This window comes from Uloborus diversus, chromosome 6 (genome assembly GCF_026930045.1).
Source record: "Uloborus diversus isolate 005 chromosome 6, Udiv.v.3.1, whole genome shotgun sequence".
Taxonomy (NCBI): domain Eukaryota; kingdom Metazoa; phylum Arthropoda; class Arachnida; order Araneae; family Uloboridae; genus Uloborus; species Uloborus diversus.
The window spans coordinates 170,915,169-170,933,936 of NC_072736.1; the positions used below are offsets into that span (position 1 = coordinate 170,915,169).

The 18,768-nt window shown below is 33.5% G+C and overlaps 1 protein-coding gene across 1 annotated transcript in view; it reads left to right on the forward strand.

The window, feature by feature from the left end:
* The window catches only part of LOC129225069 (rho guanine nucleotide exchange factor 17-like), a 171,447-nt gene that overhangs the window by 20,382 nt on the left and 132,297 nt on the right, over positions 1-18,768 (forward strand). Inside the window, exons 2-3 of the mRNA XM_054859617.1 lie at positions 15,989-16,171; positions 18,184-18,300. Coding sequence (XP_054715592.1) covers positions 15,989-16,171; positions 18,184-18,300 — 300 coding nt within the window. The remainder of the gene's footprint in view (positions 1-15,988; positions 16,172-18,183; positions 18,301-18,768) is intronic.

The following is an 18,768-nucleotide window of genomic DNA, read 5'->3' on the forward strand; positions in this document are numbered from 1 at the left end:
AACACACATACCCCACCCCCACAGACGCAAACACACACGCCTACACACACACAATCGTGATTGCGAAAAACATAATTTGAATTCCAGATGTCAAAATTTAAATTATTATTATTATTATTATTTTATTTTTTTTGTTGAGGTTTCTATGTCACAGCCGAATAAAGCCATTGACCGTGTCTTTGCTATCAACCAATCATGACGCGAATAAAAGTAGCATCAAACCTCAACGATCCGATATCCCCACATCTAGGTCCAACTGTCGCAAGAAGGAATGGCTCACGCATTTCGCTATTTACGAGGGTTGTCCGTAAAATAAGTCCCCCCCCCTTTTTTTTCACAATGAAAAAAACTTTTACACACATCGGGAAATACATCATTGGAAAGCTTGGACTTCAAACTATTTTTCAACGTAGTCCCCATTGACTTCGATGCACTTTTTCATACTAACCATCTTGTTTATGCCTTCGTCGTTGAAGTTTCCCGCCGCGCTACGAAGATAACTCAGAAACTCTTTCACCTCTTCTCCGGTTGCAAAATTCGTACCACCGAGATGTTTTTTCAAACCAGGGAAGAGATGATAATCGCTTGGGGCCAGGTCCGGGCTGTAGTACTTTATCCCTTCCGAAATCCGTAATGAGCGAGGTGGTTACGTGAGCTGTGTGCGGACGAGCATTGTCCTGATGAAAACGGATTTCTTTGGTCAGCATGCCCCTTTTCTTGTTCTGTATGGCTCTTCTAAGGTTTTTCAGCGTTTCGCAGTCTTCTGATCGCATTTCACATTTGGCGGGAGAAGAGATCGGGAGCTCCACTTTTAATGACCGCCAAAACAACACTAAAGGTCTCAGCGAGTTCTACAGAGTGGGGATGTGGAGGGGAGAGACCAAGCTACACTCTAGGGTTGCCAGATTGCGCGTAACAGTGATTCGCGCGCTCGTGGCAAAAGGGGAGACTTACTTTACGGACAACCTTCGTACCAATCCCTAAGCGAAAACACTCCATCATAAGCAATAAATAAATACCTTTGTGCCGAGGAATAACAGGAAATATCCAACGTTGTTTAGCACAAATACATAGATTTCAGAATACACGTGTTTCGGGGTTTCAAGGAACCCCTTTTTCAATTCAAAGGTGTGAGCTTCTAGATGTAAAGACACCCAGTGAAAGCAATGAAAATGGACAGCAGACAGTTTAAATATCAAAATAAGCAATAAAAAAAGCAAAACAAGACAAAACGGAACTCAAAGTCAAGATTTATTGCATGATTCCCTCGCAGAGAAAACCGTTAAGCAATTAATTTCAGTAAAAAGACCCGTAAAATACATGTTGCTGTCAAAATGAAACCGCTTATTAATAAATTAGCAATAAATTTATGTCCGAAAACCAACTTTCCAACTTCTTTCTGTTTTCCTGAATTATGTTTATTCTTCCTTTCGCTAAATGTGGCAGTTGAGTCGTAGTAAAATTTTTTCGGACATAAATTTCAACAGACCCCCTTAGGAACATCCGAATGCAACCAAAATAGAAGGTGCACAGCTAGGCCCCACTAGGAATCTACGTACCAAATTTCAACTTTCTAGGACATACCGTTTTTGGGTTATGCGAGATACATACACACATACACACATACGCACATACATACGTACATACAGCCTTTACGAGAAAATTCGTTGTAATTAACTCTGGGGTAGTCAAAATGGATATTTCGGGTGTCTGTAGGTTCTTAGGCACTTATCCTTGTCTGGTCGGGTCGAAAAAAAAAAAAAAAAAAACTCAACATTCGTTCGGGGGTGAGAAAAATGGAAATTAAGGCTGATTTTTGAGTGAAAATTTTTTCGCGAATACAATACTTCCTTTTTTTGTAAAAGGAAGTAATAAGTAGCAGAGAGCAAAGCAAAATAAAATTCACGTCGACACGGTATCTTCTGATCTTTGGTCCACTTTTCACATAAAGCAATAGATTACGCGACTTGCCATACTACAAATCATAAAGACAATAGAGTAGAAAACAATAGGCCACCACAGCGTAAATGAAAAAACAATCTTAATTCCTTTAAAAATAAATAAATAAATAATAATTATTATAATAAATAATAAAGAAAATAAACGAATACTTGTGTAATTTTAAGAAATACTTTTAAGTCCTTGAAGAAAAGCTACGAAAAATAAAATAAAAAAATAAAATAGACAAAAATAACGGTATTATTTTGTGCAAGAAGTTAAAAGCGTGTATATGCCTGCGACACAAAGTAGAATATTTGTTAAAAAAATATTTATACAGTTTTCACATTTTAACTTTTGACTAAATGTAATTTGAATTTTCTAAAGGAAAAAAAATAGAAGAAGAAAGCGAAGAAATTGCTTGTGCAAGCTTGTTTTTCTTTGAAGTACAAAAAAAAAATGATTTAACTATTTGCCCGAGGATTAAAAAAAAAGTGTATAGCTTTTTGGATTTTTAAAATTTAGCAATCAGACTTTCCATAGAAAAAGTAGTATAAGATAACAATAGTTAAATTTTAAGTTAAACATTATTTTACCGGAAAAACACTTAGTCAGCTAGTTTTTTTTTTAATTAGCAACTCAAAGGCTGACATTTTGACAATACTATTTTACATTGAAAATAAAATCAATAAATTTTACTTTTAACATTTCAAGAGGAAATTGCTTTTATGCTTTCAAAATTCGTTAGTTTATTCTTTCGTTTTTTCTCCGCCACGTTGGCAAATCAATAACTCAAGGCAAAATACTTTTTTTGTGTCAAATAAAATACGTAAAAGAAATAGTTAAGTGATACTGTGGAAAGCTTTAACGGCAAGTTATTTTTCAGCCGCAACTAGTAGGCAGAAAAACAATTATTTCGTCTGCCGTTGTCATATTTCAATGTCGCAGTTTTCTAAAATAAAAAGGAACGAACGTTTTTATTCCCTACTTTAGTGCAAGTTATTTTTAGTGTCACACTTTTCTTAAAAAAAAAAAAAAAGAGAGAGAGAGAGAAAAGTTTTTTTCTTTATTTAATGAAAATCATTTTTTAATGTCAGTTTTCTTTAAAAAAGCAAAGGTTTTGATTATCTACTTTAAGCCAAGTCATTTTTTAATTTTCTAAAATTAAAAAAAAAGCAATCGTTTTTATTCTCTTCTTTATTGCAAGTCATTTTTTAATGTCGCAGTTTTCTGAAAAAAAAAAAACATTCATGTTTTTATTCTCTTTTTTAGTGCAAGTCATCTTTTAATGTCGCAGTTTTCTATACAAAAAAGCAATCATTTTTATTCTCTTCTTTAGTGCAAGTCATTTTTTAATGTCGCAGTTTACTATACAAAAAAAAAAGAAAGAAAAGAAAATAACAATCGTTTTTATTGTCTACTCTAGTGCAAGTCATTTTTTAATGCCGTAGATTTCTATACAAAAAAAGCAATCATTTTTATTCTCTTCTTTAGGGCAAGTCATTTTTTAATGTCGCAGTTTACTATACAAAAAAAAAATCGTTTTTACTCTCTTCTTTAGTGCAAGTCATCTTTTAATGTCGCAGTTTTCTATACAAAAAAGCAATCATTTTTATTCTCTTCTTTAGCGCAAGTCATTTTTTAATGTCGCAGTTTACTATACAAAAAAAAAAAAAAAAAGAAAATAACAATCGTTTTTATTGTCTATTCTAGTGCAAGTCATTTTTTAATGTCGTAGATTTCTATACAAAAAAAAAGCAATCATTTTTATTCTCTTCTTTAGTGCTAGTCATTTTTTAATGTCGCAGTTTACTATTAAAAAAAAATCGTTTTTACTCTCTTCTTTAGTGCAAGTCATTTTTTAATGTCGTAGATTTCTATACAAAAAAAAGCAATCATTTTTATTCTCTTCTTTAGTGCAAGTCATTTTTTAATGTCGCAGTTTACTATACAAAAAAAATCGTTTTTACTCTCTTCTTTAGTGCAAGTCATCTTTTAATGTCGCAGTTTTCTATACAAAAAAACAATCATTTTTATTCTCTTCTTTAGTGCAAGTCATTTTTTAATGTCGCAGTTTACTATACAAAAAAAAAAATCGTTTTTACTCTCTTCCTTAGTGCAAGTCATCTTTTAATGTCGCAGTTTTCTATACAAAAAAGCAATCATTTTTATTCTCTTCTTTAGCGCAAGTCATTTTTTAATGTCGCAGTTTACTATACAAAAAAAAAGAAAAAAAGAAAAACACAATCGTTTTTATTGTCTACTCTAGTGCAAGTCATTTTTTAATGTCGTATATTTCTAAACAAAAAAAAAAAAAAAAAAGCAAGCGTTTTTATTCTCTTCTTTAGTGCAAGTTACATTTTTTTTATGTCAAAGTTTTCTAAAATAAAAAAAATAAAATAAAGATTTCATTTTCTACTTTAGTGCAAGTCATTTTATCATCAATAACAGCCGACCTACATCTGGTACCGCTAGTAAGTATATAAAACAAAAAATAACGATATAGAACATTAAGTCAGAAAAAGGTGTCCAAAAAATCAATAATGTATAACTTACAAAGTAAGAAAGGAATACTAATTTAAAGACTTTAGCATAGCGTAACAATTTATTTGAATTATTAATACTATAGTATCATATTGACTGGTATTGGTGTTCATAAGCATCAAATGTCGTACAAAATCGCCTGGCATATTCTGTTTACTGTTTTATCAGTTTAAGCACGTAAAATGGCCGTCCAGATATGTTGAAATAAAAAGTCCTTTTATTTGGTGTTTATAATAATTCTTCAAAAGCAATTGTGTCAAATCCAAACTTTATCTCACTGTTTTTCGAATCATATATTTTTCTAGAAAGATATCTGATGGGAATGGGGGGACGAACGCATACAAGCCATGGCTGCGGAGTCGGAGGAAAAATGGCCGACTCCTACTCCAGGATTTTGAAACGTCTGACTCTGACTCCAACTCCGACCCCAACTCTGGCTTTATTATTATTTTTTTATTTATTTTTACTTTCTTCTGTATCTAATATATAGAAGAAAGTATTAGATTCGTGCAAATTTTCGAATTTCGAATTTTGACGGATTCGAACGTTTTGAGGTGTTTTAAGTCCATTTCGACTATTTTTGGAAAATGTCTGTCTGTGTGTGTGTGTGTGTGTGACCAGTTTTTTGTGGCCGCTCTACAGCAAAAACTACCCCATGAAATCGAACGAAATTTGGTACACATATGTGCCCCTATGCGAACTTGTGCCCATTGGTTTTTGGCGCGAATTCCTCTAAGGGGGGTGGAGCAATGGGACGTTTCTTGAGTTATGCGTGCCTGCTATTTCCAAGGAAGTAACTGGCGGAATCAAACAAAATTTGGCCCATATGTTGCCATAAACAGGAACAGGTGCTGATTCAATTTTGGTGTCAATAACTCAAACGGTTGAGCTATAGAACGTTTTTTGTCGTCAATTGTGATTGCTGTATCTCAAGAAATAATGAGCGGAATGAAAGAAAAAATTATCGGCAAGTAGCCCTTAGTTGGTATAAGAGCTGATTTATTTTGGTGTCAACAGCTAAAAAGGGGGTAGCGCAATCACCCGTTCTTTTTTTCCATTGTGAGTGCCCTATCTCAAGAAGTAATGCTACGTTCTGGTTGAAATTTGGAATACATGTGAATCCATATGTAAAGAGGCTTTGGTTCAATTTTGACGCCAATCGCTCCAAAAGGTGTTGATTTTTTTTTTCTTTTTTTGCGAATAAAAATAGCTTTATAAATGAGACCAATAAGAAAGATAAATCGTAATAGATTGTTATCTGCGTATTTCTCGTGATTTTAATTGTATGGAAATGATCGGAAATATTATCTCAATGATTTAAAATGTTTAACTGTTGCCATCTTATGTTCGTTAACAAATAAAATATTTGTAATTAGTTCAAGCAAGGCTTTTAAAATAACTTTCAATTTTCGCTCTTTGCTTTGCTTTTGCAAAAATTCAGACATTGGGATGGTCGTCAAGTTTTTGCATGTGTAATTTTGTTTTTGTTGGGAGTATTGCTTCCTCGTCAAGCATGGGGAGGGATCAGAAAAGAAAAAAATATATAGAAGAAAGTTTCGTGATGGCCACAACATACTAGTTTCAAATCACTTTTCCTCATGGGAAGGGGGAAAAACCCCTAAGCAGAGAATGAAATATTAACCGTTTAACCGCCGAACTATTAACGGATGATCAAATTTGAGTAATTTTTTGAAATTATGTTTATTTATGTCTATTAAATACAGAAATAAAATAAAATTTCAAGAAAAAAATTTTTTACTATGTTTTTCAGTATGTTCCATTTTTGGAACATTGGCGCTTTGCATGAAGTTTTCTTTTTCAGAGAATTTTTTTAAACTAAGAGGTTTTGAATGCGGTTTTTATCTTAGCATACTTTATTGCGGAAAAAGTAATATTTTAAATTGCATTTAGGTACATATCAGAATTCAGAAAATCCAATACAGAAATATCTAATGCCCATGATATGAAAGGAAGCATTGCTGGTGAAGTCGTTTTTCGCAATGGAAACATTTCTTAGTCGTATTTTTTTGCACATCGCGCAACGTCCTTGGGATGCAGATACAATATAATGTCCGTCAGACATTCTTGATCGATTATGTAAAGGACAACGAGGCCCTGGATGACTTTCTACTCGTACTTTTCTTCTTAGGAGGACAGTTGTTATTTCTCTTCGGAACTCTAAATGCTTCATCTTCACTTCGTGTAACTCACAATGAAGTAACCAACTAGCTACAACTGAAATATTCAGAGCATTACTAAAAATATTCCACCACCATTTTTTACTCCTCAAATGAGGTCTGTAGCTCCCAAAAAGTTTATCCAAGACGTCCACACCCCCCATTCCTTCATTGTATCTCTTGATAAGATGAGGTTGTGGCACATCTATCTTGTATTTCTGCGCATTTGAGTAACATTTTACAGATGCAAGTGGCTCATGTGTATAACAATTAGATGCTACTGTAACCACTGCATTATCATTCCAGCTGCACATGTACACTGATCCATCAGATCAATTGTCAAAATTTCCTCGATCTTCTTTAGAAAGGGCTTTTTTGGATTTCAGTGGACAATGGCCAGTTCGGTTTTCGCGAATTGTTCCTGTTGCTCGTACACTTTTTTTTGATAGCTGAGAAATTAAGTCATATGATGTAAAAACGTTATCAAAGTATACTTCATGCTTAGACGTGTCAGTCAAAACTGATAATAGATCATTTACAACTCTGGATCCTAATTGCACATCAGGGGATCCTTCTTTTTTGCCTGAATAAATCTCCATGGAATATGGGTATCCACTTGAAGAGCACAGCATCCAAATTTTGAAGCCGAATCTTATTGGTTTTCATCTAATAAACATTTTACATGAATGCCCACCGTAGTAGGGAATCATAGATTCATCTATGCTCAATTTTTCATGAAATACACCAAATTGTTGAGGGTTTTTACACAATTCTTCGTAAATAGGGAAAACTTTTCTTAGTTTGTCATTTTGTTTTAATTCATGGTTGTCCATCAAATGAAAGTTGTTTTGTATTTTTCGAAAACGATTTTGAGGCATAACTGTTGGTACAATTGGCACAGATGTATCTTCTGCACTGCTCCAATACATATCTTCAGAAGGAACAGAATGGTACCCGCTCAATAGCAACAAACCAAAAAATTGTAGGATTTCATCTCTGTCAACATCTATTCTTCCTCAGTGATATTGCTTAGTTCATCAGGGGGTAATTGGCATATATCTACATCTGACAAATCTGACTCTGACAATGTCTCTAAATAAGCCACAGCTTGTTCTACAATAAGAAATCTAATAGACATTTTTTAACATTTATGAACAGTTGGTATACGTCAAACAGAATTTCGTTTCGCTCGAAAACAAAGCTAGCGAATTATTGAACTGCATTTAAAATATGAAGAATAAAACGCTCACTAATGTTATTTTTTATTATCACGTGACAATGCAGCTGTCCGAGCAGGTGTGGATTCGGAGCCATATAGTCCGTCAAACAGAAGACTGTTATTATTTTCTTTGCTAACGAAACGTATCCTTTCAAAATATAAACTTACTTGGTTTTACCAACATCTACATCAGAGTACATTCAAAATGAGAGAAAAAAAAAGAAACATATATTACGAAAAATGAAATTTCCCCTTGGAAGTCGAACGATTTACTTCTTGGAAATTTGACTCCCTAAAAGCGCCAATGTTCCAAAATTGGAACATGCTATTTTGAAGGGGTAAACCTTTCGGAAATATCATTGTACATTTCTACAAGCATTTTAAAATCATACATTGAAGTATTTTTCACAACTATAATAAATATCATCACATTTTCTGAAAAAGCCAATTTTTGGTAAATTTTATAAGAAAAAGTTGCAAAAAGCTAAAAAAACACTCATCTTTGAAAAATCGCAATAAATAATTAAAAACATATAAACAATCAAGCAGGAAACCAAAAAATACTTTGAAATAAGACTAAACTGTGTTAAAAAAAGCTTGTTTATTTTAACGTTATTTCTTGGGAAAATTTTCACTTAAATATGATGTTCCATTTTTGGAACATTGGCGGGTAAACGGTTAATTCATTTTTTATGAAATTCTCGCTTTGTATTTTATTGTAAACCTAAGATGCGTACAACGTTAGAAGTTCAATTTGAAAATCTAATTATCCATTAGTTTCGATTTCTAAAGTAAGATTACTTAAAAACCCATTTTTTTTTAAACTGAAAAGGATTAATTTGCTCCCCTCTAATGTTTAACAAATAGATGTTGATCAAATCCTGTGCTTTTAATTTTTGAAAGCACAGAGAAGAGTGAGAGAAAGAATTTTGAGAGGAAAAAAAAACTTGTTTGCCAAGTCTAAAAACTTTTTTTGAGAGGGGGCGGACCTCTCCCCCCTCCTTTGTGACACCCATCTGGTAGGGGACACCTAAACTGAATTTCAGATTTTATAAAAATTGAAATACTTTAATTCTGAAAGATTTCCCCAATAATAAATTTTAAATTTCATTTAAAAAATGTCAACAAAAATATTGCACTATATTGCGGAAAGAGGTTGGGTACATGTACGTCTGGAGCAAATTTTACACAAAATGCGGCGGTATGTAGTTTTGTACGAATTAGCTTTTACTATTCTTGCCTCAATTTTTAATTTTAGTTTTATTGGCAGCTTCAGAATTAACCTTAACATGAGAGTTTAGGATTAACTACAATTAAGTGTTAGAACCAATAAATCATGCACAAATTTTATTTCCTACTTTTCAGTGATAACCAAGCTTTCTAAGATAAAGTCTTATTAGTCAAATTTTAAAAAAGCATTTATATTTTATCGAATCTTTTGGATTTGCTCTTTCGTGCCGACACTTATTTGAATTTACCAAGCACCCTCAGAAGTTTCCCGACTTGCTCAAGCGATACATACATTCATTTTACTATTTTAAACCAAGATTGAGGTAAAAAATATATCATTATTTTTATTTGAAGGTGATCACTTAGAAAATTTTTAGCAACAAAACTGTTTGCTGACAGTTGCTATCAGTTAAATAAAGTTAGAAAATAAGCAAACTCGGAGACGGCGTAGGTAACTGTTACAAAAAATTCGATAAACAATCAAGCCAGCTGGTGGCCACAATGAGTTATTTTCTTATTAGTAGGCCTTAATGCATGTAGTTAAATAAATTGGTAGTCAGGTTTTTAAAAAATGCAAGGAGAGTCAGTAGAAATTAAAGAAAAACGAGAAAGTCGGAGTCGGCATGTTTTCGAACGACTCCGACTCTTTTACACCAAACTCAGTCCGACTCTGACTCCACAGCACGGCGATGCATACGTATGTCGTGTTTACATGAACATCCCAGAGTTTTAATCAGTCCCAACGAAGCAGCAGTAAAGCGGCATGGCGCAACAAGGCTTTAAAAAAAAAAAAAAAAAAATGATGTTTCGTAACTTGTGATTAGTCGAAGACCAGCTTATTTCTTTTTTTGATTGTCAATAATATTCTGACACCATCCACCTACAAACTACGATGGTCATTTCGTTTGTTTCTTTTTTAAATTTAAGGTTGTAATCTTTACTAATAATAAAGCTGAATGTCCCTCTGTCCGGATCTCTGTCTGTCAGGATCTCTTTGAAGCGCATAGCGCCTAGACCTTTTGGCCGATTTTCATGAAATTTGGCACAAAGTTAGTTTGTACCATAGGGGTGTGCACCTCGAAGCGATTTTTCGAAAATTCGATGTGGTTTTTTTTTCTATTCCAATTTTAAGAACAAAATTCTCATAAAATGGACGAGTAAATTACGAAATCATCATAACGTGGAACCGTAACATGGGTACAAGCCAATTGGCGAGATACGAAATTATCATAACGTGGAACCGTAACATGGGTACAAGCCAATTGGCGAGAAAATTCACCATACATTATTTGTAAATATACAGACGAACCAAAAGACCTTTTAATTTTCTATTACGGGCAAAGCCTTGCGGGTACCACTAGTTATTAAAATAAAAAAGGTCCTTCGGGCAAAGCGGGTATGGGATTTAATCATATATTTATTTATAATTTTTTTGACTCGTGTGCTGACTTAAATTTTCTATTTCAATAGGATAAGTACAACTTTAAAGAGTTTTTTTTTAGAATAGCAATTAATTAGTCTATTAGTTTAATCAGTTATTTCTTTATGTTTTATGAACAAATGTGCTGACTTTAAATTGGATAAGTAAAACTGTTTTATATTTTTTTATATAATGGTAGGTATCTAGTCAACTATTTTAATCATTCATAACTTCATATTTGATTGGCAAATGTACCAAACCACAACTAGTTAAGCATACCCGCTTTGGGCTCCCTGGTAAGGCAAAGCGGGTTTTGTGAAGTTTGTGAAGTTTGCTAATAAATAAATATTGGGATTGAGAAATAATACAAAAATCACTTTTTATTTTGAAGTTTAAGAACCCTGCTCGGAAACAAAACCGAAATTGTTTTGCTACAAAAATCCGAAAATTACAATTTTTGAGCGTTCTTCGAAAACCTACCCGCCCACCCTCCCCTACTCATTTACATAAATATTTCTTAAAACTGATGTAGTTAAAAAAGCATTTAAAGAAATTATACTTAGTACCTAGACAACGTGACTGCGTGTTTGCCATTTTTTATTTTAAAAAAATTCTCAGCATTTTGAACTTTCTATTTTAAATTTATCGCTGATTTTATCTTTAAAAATACTTTAATGAAACTCAATACATTTCAGAAAAATTATTTTGTCGTTCAAAGGGAGTATTAGCTCGGATTTTAAAATCGGTTAGATGGTTTTCTTTTCTGTGAAAAATTAATTAATCAATTCCTAACAGGAAAGTGCTATTTTTAAATTTATAAATAGAACTATTCTGAGAAATTTTGCGGTTCAGATAATTGGTTCAATGGCTGCGAACATAATTAAAGTTTTAATTTTAAACAACAGTTTAATTTCATTTTCTTTTGCAAGAAGACACGCATTTCAAAACATAAAATTATTTTATTAATTAATGATATGATTATATTAGAAACAAGTAACATAAAATAATAAAGATAATTCCAACTTAGGTCAACAAAGAGAAATTTTATTTTAGTTAGATTTTATTACTGAGTTATATAATCAATGTAAATATATGTATATGCATATGACAGAGTCAATATTAAGGGGGAAAATATAAAGTGAGTTTTCTTGTAGTTTTCCATTTTCCTTTTTATATATCGCTCACCTAATACAACACCGCCACAAGTCAAAAATTGTAGATTTCGAATTGTATACATGTTTTGGTGCATTTTATGAGTTCAATTAAAATGCATGACTGCCACAAACGAAAAAAAATGTTTTTAACCTTATTTTTGAGATGGTGTCAATGTGTTACTATAAGAGTTTAAGCTAAGGCGCATTAAATTTAAATTTTTGTCGAAGAGTAGTTTTTGCAGATGTGGCAGTGTTGTACTAGTTGTGGCGATATGTTGTAGGAATATTATTTTTGTTTGTTACTAATTATTGGATTGTATAAAACTAAAATTAATTAGTTAAATTTAACTACTACATTAATAATTGAAAAAAAAATGTATTAACATCAAGTGTCATCCACTACAAGTTTAAAAAATACGTTTGAACTTGAGTGGATGAAAAAAAATGGCTTGTCTTATCGACTGAAAATTTGTATACAGGCGTACCTCGTATAACACAGTACTTCTACAACACGGTTTCGATATTACACGGTACCAAACTTGCGATTATTGTGACACGGTTTCGATATTACACGGTACCAAACTTGCGATTATTATGACACGGTTTCGATATTACACGGTACCAAACTTGCGATTATTGTGACACGGTTTCGATATTACACGGTACCAAACTTGCGATTATTATGACACGGTTTCGATATTACACGGTACCAAACTTGCGATTATTATGACACGGTTTCGATATTACACAGTACCAAACTTGCGATTATTATAACACGGTTTGATATTACACTGCACGAAACTTGAATTTAATACTTTATGGTTTTGATATAACACGAATGCTATATTTATATAAGATAGAATTTCATTTTTGTTTAATACATTCTGTTAATGATCGATAACTCTAACAAGTTTTTACTTTGTTTTTATGAAACTTGGTTTTCTATATAACACGGTACACATCCCTTGATTTACATTATTTTTAAGTCTCGTATAACACGGTTTCGATATAACACGATACATTTTAACCTGATTTTTCTAATGCACATACATAGTTAGTATTAAAAATAAGTAAAAATGTTATTTTAAAAAATGTCTCGTATAACACGGTTTCGATATAACACGATACATCTTAACCTGATTTTCCTAATACACATACACAATTAGTATTAAAAATAAGTAAAAATGTTATTTTAAAAAATGCTTCGTATAACACGGTTTCGATATAACACGATACATTTTAACCTGATTTTTCTAATGCACATACATAGTTAGTATTGAAAATAAGTAAAAATGTTATTTTAAAAAATGTCTCGTGTAACACGGTTTCGATATAACACTGCACGAAACTTGAATTTAATACTTTATGGTTTTGATATAATACGAATGCTATATTTATATAAGATAGAATTTCATTTTTGTTTAATACATTCTGTTAATGATCGATAACTCTAATAAGTTTTTACTTTGTTTTTATGAAACTTGGTTTTCTATATAACACGGTACACATCCCTTGATTTACATTATTTCTAAGTCTCGTATAACACGGTTTTGATATAACACGATACATCTTAACCTGATTTTTCTAATGCACATACATAATTAGTTTTAAAAATAAGTAAAAGTGTTATTTTAAAAAATATCTCGTATACACGGTTTCGATATAACACGATACATCTTAACCTGATTTTTCTAATGCACATACACAATTAGTATTAAAAATAAGTAAAAGTGTTATTTTAAAAAATATCTCGTATACACGGTTTCGATATAACGCGATACATCTTAACCTGATTTTTCTAATGCACATACACAATTAGTATTAAAAATAAGTAAAAGTGTTATTTTAAAAAATATCTCGTATACACGGTTTCGATATAACACGATACATCTTAACCTGATTTTTCTAATGCACATACACAATTAGTATTAAAAATAAGTAAAAGTGTTATTTTAAAAAATATCTCGTATACACGGTTTCGATATAACACGATACATCTTAACCTGATTTTTCTAATGCACATACACAATTAGTATTAAAAATAAGTAAAAGTGTTATTTTAAAAAATATCTCGTATACACGGTTTCGATATAACACGATACATCTTAACCTGTTTTTGATTGCACATACACAAGTAGTTTTAAAAATAAGTAAAAATGTTATTTTAAAAAATATCTCGTATAACACGGTTTCGATACTTCACGGAACGAATTAACCGTGTTATACAAGGGACGCCTGTATATCACATGTATTGGGAGACTTCACACTCCATGATTCCCTGTACCAACCACTTTTGGTGGTTTTACCGGTTGGATGAAGCACTGAAGACAGCTCTGGTTTTTTGATCCAGACCAGAAGCCTAGCAATCCCTGGTCCAGCACCCCCAGAGGCATTGGTTCACTAGGAGGACTTTTTGATTATAACGTATTTAATGCGCTCCAGTCACAATCAACGAAGACGGAGGATCTTAGACCGGCTGTGATTGAACCCCCCCCCCCCTTCGTTTATGAGTCCGACGCCCTGCCAATCAGGCCACCATGACCTGTATTGGGAGACTGTGAACTAATAGTACGAATTGAACAAAAGAATGCTGTTCGCAAAATGAGAGGGGGAGGGGGTGTATTGAAAATGATTTAACCACAATGGAATAATATAAATCTTTACTAATAATAAAGCTGAAAGTCTCTCTGTCCGGAGGATGTCTGGATGTCTGGATCTCTGTGACGCGCATAGCGCCTAGACCGTTCGGCCGATTTTCATGAAATTTGGCGCAAAGTTAGTTTGTAACATGGTGGTGTGCACCTCGAAGCGATTTTTTGAAAATTCGATGTGGTTTTTTCCTATTCCAATTTTAAGAACAAAAATATCATAAGATGGACGAATAAATTACGAAATTATCATAACGTGGAACCGTAACATGGGCACAAGCCAATTGGCGAGATACAAAATTATCATAACGTGGAACCGTAACATGGGTACAAGTCAATTGGCGAGAAAATTCACCATACATTATTTGTAAATATACAGGCGAACCAAAAGACCTTTTAATTTTTCTATTACGGGCAAAGCCGTGCGGTTACCACTAGTACTAAATAATTCGAAATCACTTTAAGCATTTTAGTTATAAATAGCTACGTATTGCCTTTGAACAAAACAATTGGGTAGAAAACAATTTTGACCCATACTGCTCTAGAACACATGCATGTGTTAATGAGGCAGTGAGAAGCAAAGGGATGTAAGTGGACATTTTCAAGTTTTGAGTAAAACTTTTTTAAAGATAAGGTCCTAGGTAAACTTCCATTGATTTTTTTTTCAAAATCATGCTGTATAATAGCACCTACCAGGGCTACTCCCTAAACAGAAGAGAGGTTAACCTACCATTTGTACTGGTTATCTCCAAATATTTAATTTTGCTTGGCATAATTTCCTATTATGCCAAGTTTTGAGTAAAACGCTAATAAAGATAAGGTCCTAGGTAAACTTCCGTTGAATTGTTTTTCAAAATCATGCTGTGTAATAGCACCTACCAGGGCTACTCCCAAGACAGAGGAGAGGTTCACCTACCATTTGTACTGGTTATCTCCAAATTTTTAATTTCGCTACATAGATCCCTTTGCTTTTCACTGCCTCATATGTTTTTAGTACCTGCAACTAGTATATGTTATCTTTTTAACACAAGAAAGACGGAGGGGCCTGTGTGGCCCCTCGCGTAGTTTGTTGTTTAATAACTCGGATAATATCTAACGGAACTTAATGGAATTTTTTGACTTTTCATTATATGACGCTATTTGAATGCTTGTTTAATCATTTAATCATACACCCCATAGTACTGTTAATATTGATCCTTATACCTAGAAAGACGGGACGGGCCACAGTGGCCCCTAAGCATTTTGACAATTAAAAACATTATTTTTTTCCTTTCTCCTAATTGTTGGTAGCATAAAAAAATGCCATTCACTCTAGTTTAACCTGCAACTTCCTCTTTATGCAGCCGGTTGAATATCCAAATGCTATAAACAGTACCGACTGCTAACCATCCTAACGGTGGCCATTGCTCTTAGAAAGGAAAACTAATTCAACCTTTCGCCCAGTAGAGAGAGAAAAACTAAAAATAATTAAGTACTTAGTTTTTATTTAGTCATGAAAGAAGGTGTATCAGGCATGTGGACTCCCTCAGAAAGAATTTTTAAAAGAATTCACTCCAAAAATGGGTAGGGGCCACACTGGCCCCTTCCGTCTTTCTAGGTATACAGAAAATGTCAGTCGTTCTAGTGTTAAAGTATTGGTTCATTTTTCTGTTTTCCAGAAATATATGGTTCCTCTGAAAGAAGGTGAGCATAGGGAGAAAATCGGAGCTGAGACAGTGGATAGTATCTTCCAGGGTGTACCAGACATGCTGAGGTTCCACGAGCAGTTTCTGGACACTCTCAGAGAACGTCTTCGACAATGGGACACCCGTCAAAAAATTGGCGACGTTTTCGTTGAAGCTGTGAGTGATTTCAGTCAAGTTATATGTATCTTAAAAGCTAAACCCACTCTGCGGCAAAAAAACGAGCTAATGTGTGTATCACATGGCTTTCTTTTATGCCAATTTAATGATAATAGTGCCTTGGAGTAAGCAAAGAACCAGTTTAAATATTTTTACCCCAAGTTTGTTGCGAACTGGAGAAAAAAGGGGCTGATGTGTGCATCACATGACTTCCTTTTACTCCAATTTAATGTCATTTCCCCATTACTGGCAATTTTAATGTGATTCAGTAGTTTACTCTCTAAATATCATCAACAGGGGCCAGATGAAAATCAGATTTAAGAAAAAAAAATTAACCAAATTTGTCGCCAATTTGGCGACAAAACTTGGCGACCAAAAGACTGGCGATATATTGCCAAGTGTCCGCCAAATTACTACACCACTTGAGTTTACATCGAAATTAACAATGATTTCCCCACAAAAAGGTTGCAAAAGGCCCCTTTAGAAAATCCCGAATGCAACCAAAAAGAAAGGTGTAGAACTAGACCCCACTAGGAGTCTACGTACCAAATTTCAACTTTCTACCACATGCTGTTCTTGAGTTATGCGACATACATACGCACATACAGACGTCACGAGAAAAAAAAACGTTGTAACTAACTCGGGAATCGTCAAAATGGATATTTCGCGTGTCTTTACGTTCTTAGGCACTTATCCACGTGTGGTCGAGTCGGAAAAAAAAAAAAAACCTCAATATTGATTCGAGGGTGTGTAAAATGGAAATTAAAGTCGATTTTTGAGTGAATATTTTTTCGCGAATACAATACTTCCTTCTATGTAAAAGGAAGTAAAAATGTTTTATGCAGATTAATTTTCCCAATATTGGACATTTTAATTTGATTCAATGCTTAACTCTCGAAATATCGCCAATAGTGGTCAAAATAAAACCAGATTTAAAAAAAATGGTCGCCAAGTTGGCGAAAAAACTTGACGATATATCGCCAAGTGTTTGCCAAATTACTACACCACTTGAGTTTGCATTGAAATTAACAATGATTTCCTCACAAAAAGGTGTAAAAGACCCCCTAGGGACATCCGAATGCAATCAAAAAGGGAGGTGCACAACTAGACCCCGCTAGGGGGTAACGTATCAAATTTCATCTTTCTAGGACCTACCGTTTTTGAGTTATGCGAGGTACATACGCACATACGCACAAACGCACATATGTACGTACATACGGATATCACGAGATAAGTCGTTGTAATTAATTAGGCAATCGATAAAATGGATATTTCGGGTGTCTATACGTTCTTAGGCATATATCCACGTGTGGTCGGGTTGAAAAAAAACCCGACATACATATATAAAACCCCACATATGTACGTACATACGGACATCACGAGATAAGTCGTCCCCACATATATATATATATATATATAACCCCACATATGTACGTACATACGGACATCACGAGATAAGTCGTTGTAATTAATTAGGCGATCGATAAAATGGATATTTCGGGTGTCTATACGTTCTTAGGCATATATCCACGTGTGGTCGGGTTGAAAAAAAACCCGACATACATATATAAAACCCCACATATGTACGTACATACGGACATCACGAGATAAGTCGTCCCCACATATATATATAAAACCCCACATATGTACGTACGTACGGACATCACGAGATAAGTCGTTGTAATTAATTAGGCGATCGATAAAATGGATATTTCGGGTGTCTATACGTTCTTAGGCATATATCCACGTGTGGTCGGTTGAAAAAAAAAACTCAATAATCAGTCGGGGGCGAGCAAAATGGAAATTAAGGCCGATTTTTGGGTGAAAATTTTATTGCGAATACAACACTTCCTTTACTTCGTAAAAGGAAGTAAAAATAGTTAAATTTTGTTTAAACCACGAAATGTATTGTAGAAGGAAAAGTTTAACCGAATGATTTTTCTATCATTTTTCTGATTTAACATGTATTGGTGACATTGAGCTAAATGTTAATTGTTTCGCTTCTTTTTCAGTTCACCCACCCAACTGTTCTGGATACATACATAGAATTTATAAACAACTGGAAATCAGCTAGAGATGCTATCAAATCAGCTTCTACTGCCAAACCAGCATTTGCACAATTTTTGGAGGTAAGGGCAATAGCTCTTCATTTTATACAGAAAAAAAAAATCATTTTGTGTGATCTCGCCAAAGTAGTTTTGCAGAGAAATATCTTATGCAAATGACAAATTAAAATATTGTTATATAATATTCTCGAAATCTAAATGTGCTCAAGTTTTGTTAATCTTTACTAATAATAAAGCAGTAAGTCTCTCTGTCCGGAGGATGTCTGTAGGATGTCTGTAGGATGTCTGTAGGATGTCCGTAGGATGTCTGTGACGCGCATAGCGCTTAAACCGTTCGGCCGATTTTCATGAAATTTGGCACAGAGTTAGTATGTAGCATGGGGGTGTGCACCTCGAAGCGATTTTTCGAAAATTCGATGTGGTTCTTCTTCTATTCCAATTTTAAGAAAAAAAAACTATCATAAATTACGAAATTATCATAACGTGGTATCGTAACATGGGCACAAGCCAATTGGCGAGATACGAAATTAT